The sequence below is a fragment of the Nicotiana tabacum genome, chromosome 6 (assembly GCF_000715075.1).
Source record: "Nicotiana tabacum cultivar K326 chromosome 6, ASM71507v2, whole genome shotgun sequence".
Taxonomy (NCBI): Eukaryota; Viridiplantae; Streptophyta; class Magnoliopsida; order Solanales; family Solanaceae; genus Nicotiana; species Nicotiana tabacum.
Window position 1 is genome coordinate 169,226,137 of NC_134085.1, and position 21,449 is coordinate 169,247,585.

At 36.5% G+C, this 21,449-nt stretch overlaps 1 protein-coding gene across 3 annotated transcripts; it reads left to right on the forward strand.

Annotated features, from left to right (window-relative positions):
* Positions 1-1,278: 1,278 nt before the first annotated feature.
* Positions 1,279-12,372, forward strand: LOC107813486 (manganese-dependent ADP-ribose/CDP-alcohol diphosphatase). 3 transcript variants are annotated; one of them, XM_075255894.1, is made up of 2 exons: positions 1,279-2,131; positions 9,390-12,372. In XM_075255894.1, exon 2 carries the CDS (start codon positions 11,050-11,052, stop codon positions 12,007-12,009), a length of 960 nt encoding a protein of 319 aa, XP_075111995.1. In that variant the 5' UTR covers positions 1,279-2,131; positions 9,390-11,049; the 3' UTR covers positions 12,010-12,372. The 3 variants fall into 3 exon arrangements, with proteins under 3 accessions (XP_075111995.1, XP_016494245.1, XP_016494244.1); XM_016638759.2 differs by having other exon boundaries at positions 1,279-1,504; positions 10,997-12,372; XM_016638758.2 differs by having other exon boundaries at positions 1,284-1,504; positions 11,049-12,372.
* The last annotated feature ends 9,077 nt before the right edge of the window (positions 12,373-21,449 follow it).

Sequence of the window (21,449 nt, forward strand, 5' to 3'; positions counted from 1 at the left end):
CTAGCTTTATTAAAAATTTGTCCCCTTTTTCCCCAATAATTTTTAATAGTGTAACACACAATTTTGTTGATATTTTGAACGTGAATGAGTAACACATGACAACGCCTGATATGTAATTAATGAGAATATTTTCAAGTGATTACTTGTAAAAATTATCAATATTGTGTGATTTATCACGAAATACATGTTATCTTCATACATATAAATTTTTATACAAACATTTCAGGAGTATTGATTAGATACTAGAGGAAAAAAGTAAAATTTTGAGGATTTTGCAAACGTTTTGGACAAAAAATGGGGGTTGTTTCATTAGGGAAGAAGGAGAGAGAAAGAATTGGATTATATATCTCCTTCTAAAAGAATTCCCCTCTCAATTTGAAGGGACTGATCGGGTGCATGTTGCTAGAAGTTATTTAGAGTAACAAACGCATTTTTAAGCTTTTGCAGAAAATAAAGGGTATTTCATGGAATAACAAAGCAGAAATTATAGGATATTATATGAACATGATCGTTTGATTCCAAGAATAAGAAGGTGAAAAACTATAAATTTTGGTACTCTAGAGGAACTAAAATAAACCAAAGATAATTTTTTTTAAAAAAAATAACATTCTACTATATATAATAATACCTTTATGTATTCGTTCTTTATAGTGATGATAATAATTGTTAGACCAAAACCGCCTCTCCATCCATATATTCCATAAATGATGACTTTTCCATTGAGATAATGCTATAGAATATTATTAAAGAGAGGAGAATTGAAAGAAAAGCGAAAAGAAAAAAAGGTAAAGAAAATAACAACAACCTAAGTTTCATGCTTACAAGTAGATCACAGGAACTTTCGAAAAATCTATATGCAAATATAATTGTGGGATGCACAGGTCAAACAAATGTTAGACAAAGACATTATTTGTTGAAATTTCTTTTCAATTTTTAAGAAACCGAAAAGCTCATTAATTTTGATTAAATATGTATCAGCTTGTATCAGATTTACGTATGCACTGATATGTGTGGTTCTTATAGAATCATATCCTTACATGGCTTTAAAAATATTTTATGTTTGTGACTTAATAAAGTTTAAGGAATTAATATTTGTATGCATACTAAGAACTTATTTTTACATTTTCTATCTCAATTAAATTTATAAAATTAATTCTTTTCAAATTTATTAATATTGTCTTATACTATGGCGCTTTCAAATTTACTAGTATAGAAAGATTGCAGGGGAGCTATTTACTCGAAGAGAATGGAAAAAAATTACAGCAAAAGAAGTTTTGATACACGTGTCAGCGCTTATTATGATTGCTTGTTTTCTTTGTTTTTCTTTGCTTTTCCAGATTTCGGGTTATCATCTTTGACCAATCAAACATTGTGAAGAGCTTTCTCTCTACTTACCAGCTCGGTGTGGTCTCTTGTCTTTGTCGGTCGACCGACGCCTATTCTCCATTTCTCTCTTCTTTCCCAAGCCTTCTTTCTGCAGACTTAATCGAAAAGAACAATTTGGGTACGTTAATATTTGTCTTTCTATCCCAGATCTTTCGAATTTTGCCATTTCACTGAGTCGACATTGAGCTTTTTATGCGGATGTGTATATGTTTGAGCCGATTATAGATAATGCTTCTTCTGTCTTTGTTGTTTTAACCTTTCCCCTGAATTTCTGGGGAAGCCATTGGAGTTTGTACTGAATATTTATTAGGCTTCTGTATTCTTGTATCCTCGCTTTCTCTAAATTCCTCGTAATTTATTTTTTTATGCTGTGATTCCCTTTTCTGAGAGGAATTTAAGCTGTCATTCCCTTTATGTAACAATTTGAATCTCATTAATTGAGAACAGAAATATTTGCAATAATCATAGCAGAAGTAACAAATATCCCTGAAATTGTGATAAGGCTTAATTTATGTTAGTTTTTCTCAAATGGGGGAGCTCCAAAGTAAAGCTAAGCTTTTACATATATATATATATATATCAAAGGGAGGACGGATCGCTTCCAATGTGCTTTAGGAGATAAATTACAGGAACTCCAGTCCAGGCCTAGTTATCGTTTTAATAGTAAACCTTAAACCACGGTCCTCCTCATAACCCTTTCACGCCTATCCACGGCTTAACGGGATAACCAAGGACCACCGGTTAAGTTGCCTTAACCAAGGCTTATTAACAAAACTAATAACTGTCTGGGCTACATAGTTCCAACCTTCAGCATCATCGGGGTGACACGGTTGTAGCTTAATAGCAAAACATGTTTTGCAAATAGACTATGGATACTAAGTTTAACACTTAAAGTTTTTAGCCGATCATTTAGGCTAAACAGTAATAAGAATAAGTATATAAATAAACAAACCAAAATTCAATACCTGAGACCGCCGGGTTTTTGGGCAAGTGACCTTGTTGATTTTTATTTTTAATTTAAAAGATTACAAAGGGGTTCTTTACAAGAGTAGAGAGAAGTTAGAGAGAAGGGAGAGCGTTAGCTAATGTCTGCCTCTCTAAAGAATAAAATGATCCTTTTATAATGGATCGACAGCAAAAACAAACAAAACCTAAATAATGCTATGGCTGACATAATAATTACAAGATGACCGACACGAAAATAACATTATTATGTCCGGACTATCTACTTTTATAAAAGTAGATTCTTTCTAATAATGGATGGGTCCATGACTTTATTAAAGTTTTGTCTTTGTTCCCCAATAATTGATGTGCGGGGTAGGTCTTCAATTATTCAAGTTTTATCTTTTCCTTTGTTGTCGTTTTTTGCAGAAGATTCTTCTGCATTTTCTTTCAACCTTGCCAAGAATTCTTCAAGCTCCTCAAGATTAACACTTGTATTTTGGCTTCCTTGAGCTTCCCCTGCTATACTGGTTTCTTCGTGAAGTATTACAAATGGAAGTCATTGATATATAATCACTGACTTCTGCTCCGAAATTTCTTGCCAAGTCCTTTTTTATTTCTTCAAAATATGATTCAAGGATTTCTTTTTTGGAGATGGCTCCTTTCTTCATTTAAAGTTTTCTGCTTACTTGTTGAAATGAACTTAATTCTACCACTTCAGTTTCTTGCACTTCCTGAGTTGCATAAGCCTCTATTTTGGCTTTAGTTTCATTTATTAAATCTTTACCATACATCTTTCCCTGTTGATCTGGTTGGAGTAATTTACTCCAGAATTTAGTATAATAAATTCTATGTAAGCAAGGAATTCCTTCTTCTGTATAACCAATATCTACATCCCATTTCATTATCCACGGGATAGAAAATTCTATAAAAAAGTACATGGCTCCAATGCCATCATAAAAGATATTATCTTTTTGCAAAGAAATTATTTTAGGTGATATATTAACCCACTGAGTGTATAAACTCTTGAAAGCTAGAGGAAGTATTTCCAAAGATGGACCGTATAATTTCCACCATTTGTAAAACTAGTTTGGAATCTGCTGTTTGAACATATTAGAACATAATTTGATAAACCATGAGTGCTTCCTATTAGGATTTTCATAGAGAAAATTTTTATTAAAACTTTCCACATAGTCCCAGTAATTCAATTTAACTGCGACTTTTTGTTCAGGATGAGTATATTCTCTGTCCTTTAAGGTACTGATTCCCCATTCATCTGAGGCTAATATTCTTTTAAAAACAATTTTACAAAAACTATAAGTTTTCTTGGTATTTGCTGGATAAAAATGCTGAATTTCAGCTGATGCTATTGCTGAGAGTATTATCTCATAATGCATTCTATATTTATATGCAGGAGTAGCGTATGACGCTGTGTCTAAATATCTACTCATTAATTGCTATGGATTATCCTTTCATTTAAGGTCGGATTGTTCTAAAAGAAGTATTAATTCTTTCTTTTCTTTGCGGTTATAAACCTCTAAATTTTCATGGCTGTCCTCTGTTATTACTGAGGAATATGTTGGTACATTTGATGTACTTTCTTCCTTTTTGGATTTTATAAAATCCATGAAATCTTTGTATAATGGGTGTTCTGTATTAACACCTGAATTTCCTGCAATATTGGCAGCTACTAATTGTTGGTTTCCAATTTAAGCGAGAATATTATTCCCTCTGCCATAGAAAGATGTCCTGCCTCTTCCTCTACCTTGGGGAGGTCGGTATTCTAGCCTCATAATCTGGAATAGACAAAAATATAGAACTATGAGTTCAAATATTCTTTGGTAAGAAAATCAGGGAGAGTATTTTCTGACCCTTTTTTGTATATTATCTCAAAATCAAATGGAGCTAACAAAGCTTGCCATCTAGCAAACATTTGTGTGGATACATCATGCTTGAAATCTTTATTAAAGATAAATCTTGCTGCTTGGAAGTCAATTTTTATTAAAAATTTCTGATTGTATAAATCAGTTTGAAATTTCATAACGCATTTTACTATAGCAAGGATTTCCTTAGCTACATTAGCGTAATTTTTTCGGGAATTATTTCATTTTCCTGAATAAAATTGAACAAGATATTCTTGTTTATCAGTTGGGGAACACTGTTTGAGTATTCCTCCATACCCAATGTCTGAGGCATCAATTTCTACAAGTTTTGCCCTGTTTGGGTTAGCAAGAGTTAAACACGGAAGAGTATTAACCTTCTGTTTAATTCTTTTGACTGATTCCGTATGACTATCGGTCCATGCTTTAGGATTCTTCTTTAACCTGTCATAAAGAAGAGCAGTATCTTTTGCTAAGTCCTTTATAAAATGGGAGATATAATTCAAGCTTCCTAAAAATCTTTGAAGCTGAGTTTTATCAGTGATTATATCAGAGAATTTAGAAGCAAATTCTATACTTTTGTTAATAAGAATTATTCTTCCGTTTTCTATATTATGACCAAGAAATCTGATATTATTTTGGAAAATAAGCATTTTTGGCTTGGATATGACTAAACCATTTTGGATAATAATTTTTCTAAATAAATCTAGATGTTTAAAATGTAATTCAATATTTTTTGAAAATACTAAAATATCATCAATATAAACTATTATAAAGTCAGTATAGGGAGAGAAAATATCATTCATAATTTTTTGAAATTCAGACGAGGCATTTTTTAAACCAAATGGCATAACATTCCATTCATATTGACCTATTGGAACATTAAAAGCCATTTTATATATGTCATTTTCAAATATCTGAAATTGCCAATAACCTGATTTTAAATCAAATTTTGAAAATATTATGGCACCATGTAATCTATCCAGTAAATCCTTTTTATTAGGAATATGATATCTAATCCATTTTAAAACATTATTAAGAGGTTTATAATTAATGACTAATCTAGGAACTCCTCGTTCCTGTTCAGCATGTTTATTAACATAAAAAGCTGTACAAGACCATTTGGACTTAGAGGGCCTTATTAAACCCTTTTGTTGTAAGGAATCAATCTCCTTCTTGCAGAACTCTAGATATTCACAGTTCATTTGACAAAGAGCTTTGGTAGGGATATTATCCTCAGAAAAGCCTTCTTCGTAAGGGAGACTTATTATATGCTTCTTCCTACTCCAAAATTGATTAGAATGATCCCCACAAATTTGTATCGAAAATTGGTTTTTAAGAAGACTAATTCTTTCTAAAAGTTTAGGATTTTTTAGATCCTGGCTAATTGTGAGAACAAATTTTATTTTTCAAAAAGTCAATTTGTTTAACTTTTGCAGAAATGTTATTAGAAATAATCTCATTCAAATATCGTTGGATTGGTTGAGTTATGAACTCAAAAGTAATTTCTTTTCCATTGTAAGTTCTAGTAAAACTTTTTGTATCCCAATTTGTGAAAGGAATTATTTTATGAAAAAATGGGACACCTAGTATTACGTCCTGAGCTATATCTTTTACCAAAACAAAACTTTCTGGTATACAGACATTATGTTGGCAAATATAAGCCCTAGGTAATTTATATGAAATACACATTTGACCATCACTAGCATTTTTTAATCGATGAGTGGTTTTATAAAAATATCTGGAAGGTATTACTCCTTTTATACAGCTCAAATCTGCTCCACTATCAAATAAAGCAGTAAATTCTCTTGTAAAATTATAATCAATTGAAAGAGTTATTTTTATTAAAAACTTTTGAGTAGTAAAATACTGGAGTTTTTGTAAAAATTCATCTTCAGCATAATCAATAGCTCCTAGTAATTTGCTAGCAGCTTTGCCTTCAGATGTACCTGCACCAATATCTTTTTCAGTAATATTAGTACTGAATTCTTTATTAATTTGAGTGTCAAAATTTTCTAATCTCAAAATTCTTTCATCCAAGGCTACATTAGAAGCCTTTAATCCTGTGACTTCTTTTTTGAGATTATTGATCTCAATATTTAGATCTTGAATAGTAGCCAGTCTATCAGGCTGGGACTGATGCTTAATAAGTCTTCTGATGTCGGACATAGTGTAAGACCCTTTTTAAGATGGAATTTCCTCTATCTCTATTCCCACTTCTGGATTTGTAGGAAATTTATCAATGATTTGGGACCTTAATTCAGGGTCTTTAATAACCCTTAATAGTTCAAAAATACTATCATTGGTCAAAACATTGATATTCAAGTCTTTGAACTGAGAATAAATATTATAAAGATCATTATTAGTGTTACAACACTGTTTTGAGCATTGTCCCCTATTACAGGATTTTTGCTCTTTTTTAGAAGATGAAATATAATTTTCTTCTTGGAGGACTCGTAAGTCTTCACTGGTTGATGAATCATTCCCATCACTATCAGAATTTTCTAGTGAGGAATTTAAAAGAATCTTATATAAAGAATCTTTGATATCGTCATCTAAATCAAATTCTTTAATCTTATCCTTGGTTTTACAATCTTTAGCAAAATGGCCTACTTTACCACATTTGTAACAGGCCTGGGTTTTTTTGATTTAATAAAATCTTTTCTAGCCTTATGAAAAGCTTTTCTCCTCTGAGTTTTTGCATACCGTTTTTCAAGAGAACCCTTTTTCTTTTTATGAAAATCTTTTTTCCTATGTAATCTTTTCCTATTAGCAGGGATATCAATAGCAAATTGTTCGCAAAATTCCCCTAATTGTTGTCTCTCAGTGAGACGATGCCTCTTTATCTGTTGATTTAGCTTAATCTCATTGCATAAAGCTAAACCTTCTTGAGTGCATACACTAAATAATTTATCATATGAGTAATTATTATAATCAATACTCATTACCCTTTCAGCAAATAAAGGAGAGAGTCCATCTATAAATTTAGACTTCCAATGAGTACTTTTACTCTCTGGTAATTCCATTACTTTGGATAGGAAAACATTTTTATACCATCTAAAAGACGTTAGGGTTTTACACCTTAGATTTTGGAGCATAGTCCTAATAGTCTCACTATTATCAGACCATCTTCCAGAAAAATGTTCTATAATATTTATAACTAAAGAATAGACAGAATTTTGAACAACATTATCATCTTCTGTCTTTGTTGCATTCATAATCTGAAAACACTGGTCGTGTGTGAGATAATTATCCCACCAGCCCTTTAATTGACCAGTAAATCTGGCTATGATCATTTCAGCAATAGCCCTATCCGTATTTTTATTAACTTTAGAGATAGTACTATACGTAAGCATTCTATGTACTGCCTTATAAATTTGCCTATCAGCAAGGCCATCTATGTTCCATTCATAGATGTCTGATCCACTATAACCTTGGTGGTAGTGGTCATTGTCTTGTTCTTCTATTAGAACATCTTGTGAGGTTGGTCTTGGATAATAGAACATCCTTTGGTATGGTTTGCGAGCATATTTCTCAGAGATTTTATTAATCTCGTCATCCACTTTTATCAGACATATGCTTTAAACTTAAAAGGATTAACTTTAAATTCACCAAACTTCTTATTGAGAAGTTATTCAATGTCATCAAGACTTTTTAATTTAAAGTCTTTTACCTCAGGATGAGGTTGGATACTTGTAGTAGCAATCTGCTCTTTACTTTTAGTATCCTTTTGTTGGATTTTTTGGACTACAGCTATAAGCTTGTCCAATTTTTCCTGTATTGTAATAATCTGTTCACCCAGAATACTAACATACATATTAGTATAATTATTCTGTGTGAGCATAGTATTCAAATTTTTAGTTGTAATAGTAGCTACATCATTTTCAAATAATTTTGAAAAAACAGTAAAATATACTATTTTATCCTTTTCTCCTATTTGAAAAGATTGTTGTGGTGGAAAAACTGATTTGGTTATTTTTCCACTAGTGAGCGTATACTCTCTTTTTAATACAGAAATGTAATTATAGACATGTTTAGACATAAACCAAGGAACAAAAGCAATAATCTTATTTTTCTTGCTTATGTCGTTATAAAACTCTTGTCTAAAGAATTGTATTAATTCTTCATTAAAATTTTCAAAAAATCATTTTCTGAAAATATCCCATCTGGGTTTTAAAAATTCTTCAAGAATCATTTTTCTTGCCGGTGAACCCGGACTAAAATCTATTTGGTTTTCAACCATCATCTACATCATTTAGAAATCCATTTCGGATGCAGTTGGGTCAGGGCCTGAATTAACCTTGACAATATTATCTTGACTAATTCTTATATTATCAATTCTATTATTTTCTCTAATTTGTGATGTGGATGCTCTAGATGGAAAATCTACCACATAATCAATTGGAGAAATATAAGAAGAGTTTGATCTAATTAATCTAGATGATAAACTGATATTATCAGTTTTAACGGGTTCATTGAACCTGATCTTAACGACAACAAAGGAAAAGATAAAGCTTGAATAATTGAAGACCTACCTCGCACATCAATTATTGGGGAACAAAGACAAAACTTTAATAAAGTCATGGACCCCTCCATTATTAGAGAGAATCTACTTTTATAAAAGTAGATTGTCCGGTAGTAATAATGTTATTTTCGTGTCAGCCATCTTGTAATTATTATGTCGGCCATAGCATTATTTAGGTTTTGTTTGTTTTTGCTGTCGATCCATTATAAAAGGATCATTTTATTCTTTAGAGAGGCAGACATTAGCCAACGCTCTCCCTTCTCTCTAACTTCTCTCAACTCTTGTAAAGAACCCCTCTTTAATCTTTTAAATTAAAAATAAAAATCAACAAGGTCACTTGGCCAAAAACCCGGCGGTCTCAGGTATTGAATTTTGGTTTGTTTATTTATATACTTATTCTATTACTGAGGTATTGAATTTTGGTTTGTTTATTTATATACTTATTCTATTACTGTTTAGCCTAATGATAGGCTAAAAACTTAAGTGTTAAACTCAGTATCCATAGGCTAAAAACTTAAGTGTTAAACTCAGTATCCATAGGCTATTTGCAAAACATGTTTTGCTATTAAGCTACAACTGTGTCACCCCGATGATGCTGAAGGCTGGAACTATATAGCCCAGGCAGTTATTAGTTTTGTTAATAAACCTTGGTTAAGGCAACTTAACTGGATATATATATATATACACACAAACCATAATGGCTATTTCTTTTTCCATATTCTTCCTCCTGACTGTTTGATGGTTTACTCGATGGAGCTTTTCTTAATCCAATTTGTAACACATACTTTTTTTCTTTTACTGATAATTGTGACTTTTCTTTTCTTTGGTTTTCATAAATAAAACCAATGCTCTTTCTTGAGGACCTTTTCTGTCCTTTGCTCAATGTGGGAAAAACCATTGTTGAGCTCCTGTGTATGGAGTGTCGGAGGGTGGGGTTTGCTATAGTACAAAGAACAAAAGAAAAGATATATTAATAGGAGAGTCTATAGCAGTGCAGATAAGCTCGCACTAAAATAGATGGAGTAGTAATCATTAACTTCAAAAGAACTAGGTTCGACTTCCTCCTATCACATAATCGTATTGGCCGTGCCTATTATTGAGGGTTTTCATCCCGATTACTGCTTCTGGCGATGGCCTCTTTCTGAAATTCTCCGTTAGTTGTAAATCATGTTCAAATTTCTAGATGGAGCAAGGATCTTTGAACCATGATTTTTTTGGTACATGCCTATAGATTTAATGGAAAGAGCTTGGAGAAAAGTCCAGCCCCCTATTGACCACGACCTGGAGGAACCAGGCTATCTACCGCTTTTAAACCTGTTTGCGCTCATGCATTAGATGTAATCCCAAGGGCTTTCACTTCGACACACCTTCGCTCATGATTGCTCAGAGCCCCCCTTCCATCAATAGTACTCCCAAGGCGTCAACCACATGCCCTAGCATAGCCTTTCATGCAAGAACATCCACAACAGATCCAGTGTGCCATTATAGTTATGAACTGATGAGTTTAATAAAATTGAGCAGAAATCAGGAGTCTCTCTTTCCTTTGTGACTAGATGGGCGATTTTGGTGACCATGATGAAGTCCTGGAGTCTTTATTGGCTAACATTATCTTTTAGCCTCAGTTTTCAAATTTTGTGCCCAAAAAAGCCAAATGCTTGCAAAAGCACAATCACAGACTAAATTTCACAATTCATTTTGAATGAAATGTTCATTCTATAAATTTTAATTCGTCTGAAGGACTGAGTTGGTCTTTGACTGCTTCGACTGCCATAGAATAGCTGAACTGGTAAAAATAGATGAGGTTTTGGTGGGTGGGGGGGGGGGAGGGAACTCCTTCTTAAAGTAGGGTGGAATCTGAAAAATAAGCCCGGTAAAGATTCCTGGAAGCTCTGTCCAATGAGCTTGGAAGAGCGAAAGTATGTCAGACGTAGGACAGACTTCGTCAGAGGAGCAGAGGAGAACAGCCTAACATCAAGGATACTAGTTTCTGTCTATATGAATCTAGTGTGTATCGAATAATGTAGGAACCTATTAAAGTTGTGGAGTAGTTGATTTGAGTTCTCATTTAGCATTTGTTTTTTCGTTCTATTTTCATATGCATGCTTGTTTTGTCTTTTGCTTTCTGATTCAACTCAGGCATCGTAACAGAAATATTTTTGTGATACTATTTGATATGATCGTAGTTTTACTGTTCAGAAAACCTTGACATCTCTGATAAATTAGAAATCCAGAACAACCACATCTTTGATTGCTTCTCTTTCAGAGTGTGACTAAACAATTGACAAGTTAATCTTGCAAATTAAATGGTGGTGCAGAATGGGATATGCAAATGGTCTATTATGTCCGCAGGGGAAGCAGCCACTTCTTTCCTTCGGGATCATATCAGATGTCCAATATGCTGATATTCCTGATGGCTGCTCATTCCTTGGTGTTCCTAGGTATTATCGGCACAGTATTTGTGTGTTGCAGAGGGCAGTTCAGAAATGGAATCAAGAAAAGCCAAAATTTGTTCTTCATTTTGGGGATATTGTTGATGGGTTTTGTCCCAAAGACCAGTCAATGATTGCTGTGAAGAAAATTGTTGATGAATTTGATAAGTTCAATGGCCCTGTTTATCACATGATTGGCAATCACTGCCTTTACAATCTTCCCCGGGATAAGTTGCTTCCTCTGTTGAGAATTCCTGGCCATGATGGACGTGCCTATTTTGATTTTTCTCCAATTCCAGAATACAGATTCGTAATATTAGATGGTTACGATATCAGTGCCATTGGTTGGCCAGAAGATCACCCTAATACTTTGAAGGCCTTAAAAGTTCTTCAGGAGAGAAATCCAAATTCAGACAAAAACAGTCCAAATGGACTTGTGGGATTAGAGAGAAGGTTTCTCAAGTTCAACGGGGGCGTTGGGAAAGAACAATTGGAATGGCTGGATCATGTCCTTCAGGAAGCTACGGAGTTGAATCAAAATGTAGTAGTGTGTTGCCATCTGCCTTTGGATCCTGGAGCTTCATCTTTTGCAGCGTTGTTGTGGAATTATGATGAAGTGATGGATGTGATACATCGTTATAGCTGTGTGAAGGTCTGTCTAGGTGGACATGCCCATAAAGGGGGACAATCGGTTGACTCCCATGGTGTACATCATCGGGTCCTTGAAGCAGCTCTTGAGTGCCCTCCTGGAACTGATGCTTTTGGACACATTGATGCTTTCAATGATAGATTATCACTTTTTGGTAATGATAGAATGAAGAGCAGTGAGATGGTTTTTGGTCACTAGACCATACTTACAACCAAAAATAAAAAGCTACAGGACAGTTTGCCTACTTTTAGTGGTTATAAATATGATATCAACTATACGATATGTTGGGAAAGTATAATTCCCAGGAAATGCAAGACGGGCATGGTTTTGATGTAAGTTACGTTGCTTACACCCAGATATTGCGGCTGCTCCATGGATGAGGTACGTATTGGACTCTATTCTTGACTTCCAGGGTGTCTTGAAAATTCCTGTATTGATTTTGGTTTATCCTGAATCCTTAAGAGTTCCAAAAGTTGCTTCTGTCCTGTAATAAACATGGTTGTACTCTGGATGAATTAGTATAGTTAACCACGGATACATTAATCATGTGTCTCTACTCTGTCATCTGTACTTGTTTGCTTCATAGTGCTAGTTGCATTATTATGGTAGACGTATCTTAGCTTATTAGCATTTGATAATGATGTTAAATATGTAAATGAAGGGGCAAAGTTTCTCCATTAATCACATAGCTGATTACTAGTTTATGTTTCTGGAGTTGACCTCTCTTAACTACTAGCATATACCTATGGGGATTGGTAAAGAATCCAACCACCAGTAAAGAATACACAGCTCTTGAGCTAGCGGAGAGCTAATTGGTAAAAAAAAAAAAATACTACTTAATTAACTATCCTAAATATCGAATGATAGTCATATCCATGTTTGAAAACAATACCAAGAAATTTTTCTGCAGAATCTGTGGTAACTTGTTCAATTTGTGGTCCCTTCCTTCTGTATACAATATGTAGAATTAGGGAATGAAAGATCAACTAATCTTTGGCGTAAAATCCATTTTATCACTTAGCAGCTATCATTTGGAATATTTGAGTTATTTCTTTTGTTTTACAGCTTCAGGTTGCAGATATTTAGTGTAGAAATGAAGCAATATTTTACTAGTCGACAAACAATTGGGCAAAAATTGGGCACCTAAAAAGATAGAGAAAACAGACCCCACAAAGAAAGTAGAAAAGTATGGTAATGAATAAAGTCTTTCTCTGACATTGTCACGACCTATTTTCTGAACAAGTCGGGATCGACACTCAATCGCTAAACATGACCGAGCGAATCATTTGCGCTTATCAAATCTATTATAATTTCAAACTTTATATGCCACAAGGCACTACAACAATAACAACAACAACAACAACAACAACAACCCAGTGTAATCCCACAAGTGAGGTCTGGGGAGGGTAATATGTACACAGACCTTACCTCTACCCGAGGGCAGAGAGGCTGTTTCCAGGAGACCCTCGGCTCAAAGAGGCAACAAGAGACACTATATTAGTACTATCAATAGACTCATAATAAAACAACATAAAGTACCATAAAATCCATAACATAACATAAATACCATAAAACAAAGTAACATCAATATAAGAGATATAGGAAATACGAGAAAGATGTAAGGTATTAATACACAGGAGATAAAGCCCATCATCAGTAGTTGATCAATAGCATCCTAAGACTAATTCCTAACTGGCTAGTCTTACTCTAGTGCGCTGTAACAAAGACATCACAATTTCCCTAACCTACAAACTTAATGCTCGATCTCCACAATTCCATGTTTAGGGCCATGTCCTCAGTAACCCTAAGTCGCGCCATATCCTGCCTGATCTCCTCTCCCCAATACTTATTAGGTCTCCCCCTACCTCTCCTCGTACCCACCACCGCCAGTCGTTCACACTTTCTCACCGGTGCATCAGTGTTCCTCCTCTGAATGTGCCCGAACCATCTGAGTCTTGCTTCCCGCATCTTGTCCTCCATGGGGGCCACGCCCACCTTCTCTCGAATATCTTCATTTCTAATCTTATCCTTCCTTGTATGCCCGCACATCCACCTCAACATCCTCATCTCTGCAACTTTCATCCTCTGGATGTGTGAGATCTTCACCGGCCAACACTCGGTCCCATACAACATAGCAGGCCTAACCACTGCCCTATAAAATTTATCTTTCAGTAACAGTGGCACTTTCTTGTCACACAGGACTCCCGTCGCTAACCTCCATTTCATCCACCCCACCCCTATACAGTGTGTGACATCCTCGTCGATCTCCCCGGACCCCTGAATAAACGACCCCAGGTACTTGAAACTACCCCTCTTAGGGATGACTTGAGAATCAAGCCTCACTTCCACTCCCGCTTCCGTCGGCTCTGTCCTAAATTTGCACTCAAGGTATTCCGTTTTCGTCCTGCTCAACCTGAAACCTTTGGACTCAAGGGTGTGTCTCCAAACCTTTAACCTCTCGCTGACGTCGCGTCGTGTCTCGTCGATTAGGACTATGTCATCAGCAAATTGCATGCACCATGGCACCTCCCCCTGAATATGATGCGTTATAGCATCCATCACCAGGGCAAATAGGAAAGGGCTGAACGCAGACCCTTGATGCAATCCCGTAATAACCGGAAAATAATCTGAATCGCCTCCTGCTGTCCTAACCCGAGTCTTAGCTCCATCATACATGTCCTTAATCTCCCTAATGTAGGCAACCGGGACCCCTTTAGCCTCTAAGCATCTCCATAAGACCTCCCTAGGAACCCTGTCGTACGCTTTCTCTTAGATCGATAAACACCATGTGGAGATCATTCTTCTTATCCCTGTATTGTTCCACCGTCCTCCTAATAAGATGGATAGCTTCTGTGGTAGATCGTCCCGGCATGAACCCGAACTGGTTGTCTGAAATAGACACCGTCCTTCGCACTCTCATTTCTACCACTCTCTCCTAGACTTTCATGGTATGACTTAGTAATTTAATACCCCTATAGTTGTTACAGATCTGGATATCGCCTTTGTTCTTATACAACGGGACCATTGTACTCCACCTCCACTCTTCGGGCATCCTATTAGTCTTGGATATAATATTAAGCAACTTAGTAAGCCATTCCAAGCCTGCTCTACCCACACACCTCCAAAGCTCAACCGGAATTTCATCTGGTCCAGTAGCACTGCCCCTTCTCATCTTACGCATTGCCTCTATGACTTCATCGACCTCAATGTCCCGACAATCACTTAGTTCATGGGGGCTGTTGACGTTCCTCAATTCACCTAGTACAATATCCTGATCTCCTTCCTCATTTAGAAGTTTATGAAAGTAGGTCTTCCATCTCCTCTTTCTCTGGTCATCCCCCAACAAAACTTTGTCGTCCTCATCTTTTATGCACCTCACTTGGTCCAAATCCCGAGCCGTCCTCTCTCTCACCTTAGCGAGTCGGAGTAACTTCTTCTCCCCGCCTTTGTTCCCTAGTTCCTCATACAAACGAGCAAAAGCTGCCGTCTTTGCCTCCGTCACTGCCATCTTTGCCTCCTTCCTAGCTACCTTATATCTCGCAATGTTCGCTCTCTTCTCCTCCTCTCCAGTGCTCCCCACTAACCGCAGGTAAGCCACCTTCTTCGCTTCCACTTTACCTTGTACAACTACTTTCCACCACCAGTCTTCTTTGTGGCCACAGGTGCGGCCTGAATATACCCCTAACACCTCTCTCGCCGCCTTTCTTATATAGTCCGCCGTCGTCGACCACATAGTGTTTGCGTCCCCACTACTTCTCCAAGATCCCATTGTCGACAACCTTCCTTCCAACTCTTGGGCTTTAACCTTAGTCAAGGCGCCCCACCTAATCCTCGAGCGGCCTCGTACTGACCTCTGTTTCCTTCTTATCCTAATACTAACGTCCATCACCAAAAGCCTATGTTGTGTTGCAAGGGTCTCACCTGGGATAACTTTGCAATCCTCGCACAACCTTCTGTCGCATCTCCTAAGGAGGAGATAGTCAATTTGAGGCTTCGCCACCGAACTTTGGTAAGTAACCAAATGCTCCTCTCGCTTCGGAAAACTCGAGTTTGCAATCACTAGATCGAATGCCTTGGCAAAATCCAGCAGTGAGATGCCCCCTCCGTTCCGTTCCCCGAAACCAAAGCCGCCATGCACCTCAGTATAACCACCTGCAGACGACCCAATATGACCATTGAAATCCCCTCCTATGAATAACCTCTCGGAAGGCGGAATACTACGAACAATGTCATCCAACCCTTCCCAAAAACGCCTTTTAATCTTCTCATCACAACCTACTTGCGGTGCGTACGCGCTAACGACGTTTAAAGTACACTCACCCACCACCAATTTAATAGTCATTAGTCTATCATTCACACGCCTGACCTCTACCACCGACTCCCTAAGATGGCTATCTACTAGGATACCCACTCCATTCTTACCCCTCACGACTCCGGAGTACCACAACTTATACCCATCCGCGTTTCTCGCCCTCGATCCGACCCACCTAGTCTCCTGGACACAAGGCACTACTGTAACTAAATACTTTTAAATAATTTAAATATCTAAAATAAGACAACTTCAAAACTTTATTCGTAATAACCAATAAAATACTGCTAAGTTATTATCGAAAACATCTGAATCTTAACCCACCGACTATGTCTATGAAGCCCCTACTGATAAACTGACGCACTACTCAGGACATGAGATATCCTGGCCAGTTCTCTAATTAAAAAAAGAAATAGCTAAATAAAAATGACTCTAAGAAATACTCCACGAACAAAAGCGGAACTCACCAATAGCACTGGAAGAGAAGGAAGTCTTAACTTGTAGCCTGCTCGCTTGCAAAACTGGTTCCTACGTTGTACCACAGACCAACGTAGGTTTCCAAAAGAGAACGTCAGTACCATCCATTGTACTCAGTGAGTCTCAACGATAGGGGTGTTTAACCAAAAAATAGAATTTTAGTCAAAGCTAGAATTTAGAAGAACGCGGGTTACTGATAATCAAAAGAATATGTAGAAGAGAATAATTTGGAATAACCAGAATGTAATCAGGAGAAAGACAAATGAATCAGAGTATATTTCAATTGTGTTTCGTGTCCTTACAAAAGTATTCTCCCTTTTATAATGGTTTTTTTGGAGATATGTGTATTGCATTTGTCTTAATAAGGCAATTATGGGTAATAAATGACAATAAAAGAAACGTTACTCAATCATTTATATTAAATACAAATTCTCTAACGTACTCAGTATTTAATATATGTTAAATACTGAATTTGGACTCTCATGCGTTGTCAGATTCATTTCCTTGATTCTTCTTGATTTTTGAGCTTTAAATGACTTAAATAGGTACGGGCGCCGAACTATTTGAATAACTTCTCGTGCCTCTTTCATCACATTCTCTCGTATCTATTATTGCTCGTGCCTCTTGGCTAATTATAACTCTTTGACCATTTGACTAATCCACGTGTCATGACACATCACCTCCAATATGCAAACTCAATTTTTCCCAATACAGATAGTCCCCCCACTTTCCATTTATTTATCAATTAAATATTTGGGAAGTGGATTTCATTAAAAAGGGAATTTATGTCATCATTAATGTTATGACAACATTGACGCTTCAATTGTCTCTTCTATTAAATGCTCTATACACGTGTCATTCTCCGATCGGTTCTGCAGTTTTGCAGCCTTTTTTGAAGGCTTTTACAGCTCCACTATTCACGAAGATCTAGTTGCCTTTATTATAGGCTTTCCATCATTACACTTCTTGCCTTTGACGGTCGTTTTCTCACATAAATATAACCTTTTTCTCTTGTCCTCTTCTTCATAAAGTTTTATTGAATACTTTATTCTTCGATACTGTTCACTTCTTCCTTAATTCGACCTTCTTCATCATGTCTTCTTCAAACCCTAACCCTAGAAGAGTTCCTATCTTGGATAACTTCCCCAATGCCCCTATTAGACATAGAAAGGGTATGGGTGGTAGACTCCGTAGTTTAGGATCTGCCCGTGGCGGCAGTTCTTCTACTGGTTCTTCTATACCTTCCTCTAGTTCTGGTACTCCCTCTAGAATTAGAGGTTCTTTTACTTAGAAATCATCTTCTAAGGGTAAAGAAACTTCTGAACCTTTACAAGAACCTTTGATAGAAGAGATAATTCCTAGTGACTTATCTTTTCCCCATGACAGAGAATCACTTCAAAAACAAGTTTCTGAGTTGAGTCGTGCTGATACCTACCCTACCATGATTACAGAGGTTTTAACCCCCACAGTTTGTAACGACTGTCATTGGAATAGTGACTTCGCAATTGTTGTTCCTAATCCAAATCAAAGAATTACTTCTTATATGACTGATTTTTCTTTCGTTTATACTTATCCTTTTACTCTAGGATTTAAACCAGTCATTGATCCAGTAATTCTTGATTTTTGCCGTTTTTTTCAAGTTTGTTTAGCACAAATCGACCCACTCGTTTGGAGAGTTGTGGCTTGCTTAAGACATTTATCAAACAAGGCGGGTGTTGATTTTACTTTCCCTCATCTAATTCATCTTTACTCCCCCAGGCTCTATCGCATCGATGTTTTTACTTTAGTAGCTAGGAGTAAAAGGGTTTTAGTAAGCCTAGAAGATGATAAGGATCATGGTTGGTATGCTCGATTCGTTGCTGCCCCCACTGTTGGTTTAGTGGGTGAAGAAAATGTTCCTTTTCCCGAGAAATGGAATTTTGCACGTAAGTCTTTTATTCTTCTCGTACCTTTTTCTTTCAATTTTGATTTTTTTTTTAATTTTCTCTCCCTATCCTTTTTGTAGCACTCATGGGAGTTGTGGATAAAGTTCCCAACTTTCGTGGTTGGGTAGAAAAATTATTGAAGGTCGCGCCTATGGAGGCCAGGTCCTGGAAATCTATCTCCAATCAGTACGGTTGGAAAGTGAAAACTCATGGTAAGAGTTTTTTTTTTATATTTTCTCGTATGTAAAATCTTCTATTTATTGCCTTAATTTTCATCCTTCTTTTTGTCAGGATTTTCAATTCGAGGCGTTTCTGCTGAAGCAGTTGCGGCCTCTCGAACCTCTATAGGAGCTCAACTCACTTTAAGGAAAGCTCAGGACATACTTGTGAAGAGGAAAACCGCTAAAGAAGATTCCGATGAGGAAGATGAAGATGGCTCTTTGATAAAGAGGCAAAGGGCTAGGAGACGTGTTATGTTCGATGATGAGGCTGAAGTCTCTCCCCGTGCCTCTTCTGCCGAGCCTGTTCATCTCGTCTCTGATGACGATGTTACCCCCCAAGATACTCGTGAATCCATCGACCAACTTTTTGCTAGTGGTTTTGATAGTGGTGATCTCGGGCCTGTTTTAGATGAAGTACCTTTATCGACTTTTTCATCACCCGTGCCTGTGATACTTTCTTTATCGGCCCCAGTTATTTCCGTTCCTTCTTCTACTGCACTCACCTCTTCTCCGGCTCCTCCTTTGATTATTCCCCCTCCTATTGTTCATCATACTGAAGTTGGTTCTACGAGCAGAACTACTGCCATGAGGAGCGTGACTATTGAAGTTCCCACCAACAACAGCCTTTTGAGAAAATCTGGTCAGGCAGACGTTTGGCTCGAGCCTTTGATTGGATCAATTGAAAAAGAGAAGATGAATAGCCATAGCTGCTTGACTTTGATGAACGACATTGTTCATGCCACTTTGAAGGTATTTTCCTCCTTTATTTAAAAAATTTCTTTTTCTTTTTACTCTTGGATTCTTACTTTCCTTCTTTATTATTTTCAGGCCAACCTCATTGGTACAGAGTTGATTGGCAGAATTTCTCTTTTAGAGAAGGTGGCCCGTGACTCTGAGAAAACAATCCTTGAGGCCGAGAAAGTGACTTGTGAAGCTCAACTAGAAGCGGCTAACTGGAAAGGGCAATTTGATAGTGCACAAATTGCTATTGAATGTATGCAAGAGAATAGGAGTAACCTGGAGCAACAAGTGCGTGCATCAATACTTTGGAACTGGCAGTGGCCAAGGCTTCTTCAAGCCAAGCAGAGAAGGACAAAGAAAGCCTTGAGTCTTCTTTCTCAGATCAGCTATCTAAGGCAGATGAGGATATTAAAGAGTTGAAAGCACTTCTGAGTCAAAAGGAGGTTTATGAGAAGGATCTTGCATAGAGCTTGACTCAAACTCAAATGGACTTGAGGGCCTCTACTGATAAAATCCGTGCTTTGGAAAGTTCCAATGCCTCTCTTCAAATCTCCTTCAATTCCACCTTGGCTGAAAATGAAGAACTCAAAAGTGAAATTGCTGTTTGGGAAAGAGACTACGAGCTTCTCAAGGATAAAATGGTTGTTGAGGTAAGTTGGACTTTTCTGAACTCTCGCCGTGATGCCTTAATCGAGGCTAGCCAAGAGAACTTTAATTTAGAGTCAAAATTGGCTAAAGTCATGGAGACTATTGAGAAGGCTCAACAACCACTGGAATTTCCATCTCCCGCAATTGAGGCTCCCGTGGCTGAAGCTCCCGAAACTGATATAGCCTTGGCTCAAGTTCCTGAAGTTGAAGCTATCGTGGATCAAGCTCCCGAAGGTGAAACTTCTGTGACTCTTGCTCACCTCATCAAGCCTGCTGTTTCAAGTCAAGTTGACATCGTGCTTGTGGCTGCTCCTTCTGATCTTGGCACCGTTACTTCTGATTCGCCTGCCTCCCAGTGACTAGTTTTTATAACTTAACTTGTTTTTTCTTTTTTTTTTTCTTTTTGGAAGATAATGATCAAACCCTTAGTTTGTTTTTAAGGGTTTTTTAGAAGGAAAAAGACCCCAGTTCTTATTATGGGGCATCTATATAAAACAATTTTGATGACTAAGTTTATACTTAGTCTTTAGATTTTAAATATATTAAAAAGTTTTTATTACTTCTATTCGTTCTATTCTTGCCTTTTATTTTTAAGGACTTAAAGAATAGCTTGCATTTTTATCCTTTGAAAATGCTCTATGATTAATCTCATGACTTAATAACATGAGTTTTATAAAAGAGGGCCCTTTTATATTTTCGACACTTAATGAAGAAGACGTCTCAACTTCATAATGGTGTTATAATACGATGAAAGGAATAGGAACACACATGTTTTGTTTGAAATAACTTTGACAGGTTTTTATTTATGAACCTTGACACGTTTTTGAATAATACTTTACATGTATTTGGATTACATCTATAGCTTTCTCATAACTGTTTTTCTTGTAATAGATTTTTACAAAAGAAAAATAATACACACAAGATTTTTCCTTATAACCCGTTTCAATACATAGTCATTACCCTAACTTCATGTATTAGGAAGGGTTTGAGAAGTGACTCCATTGTTCTCATGAGAAAGAACACTATGATGAATGTCATAGCTCTTCATTGTCTTAATGGGAAAGAACACTATGGTGAATGCTATGAATGCCGTAACTTCGTAACTTTTGCTCTGCACTTGTTTCTTCTAAGCTTGATTTTTTCCTCAAATCTTTGCTTGATTTTTACACATATGTCTGTGTATATTATATAGTCCCCCAAGTGTTTGAGCGTTGAAGTTTGAAGCCTCGAGCACTTGTTTGTTTCTCTCATCTTGGTCCTTTTCCTGAAAAGGAAAAACATACGGGACTCGAAGGGACGATTATAGATAAAGACTGC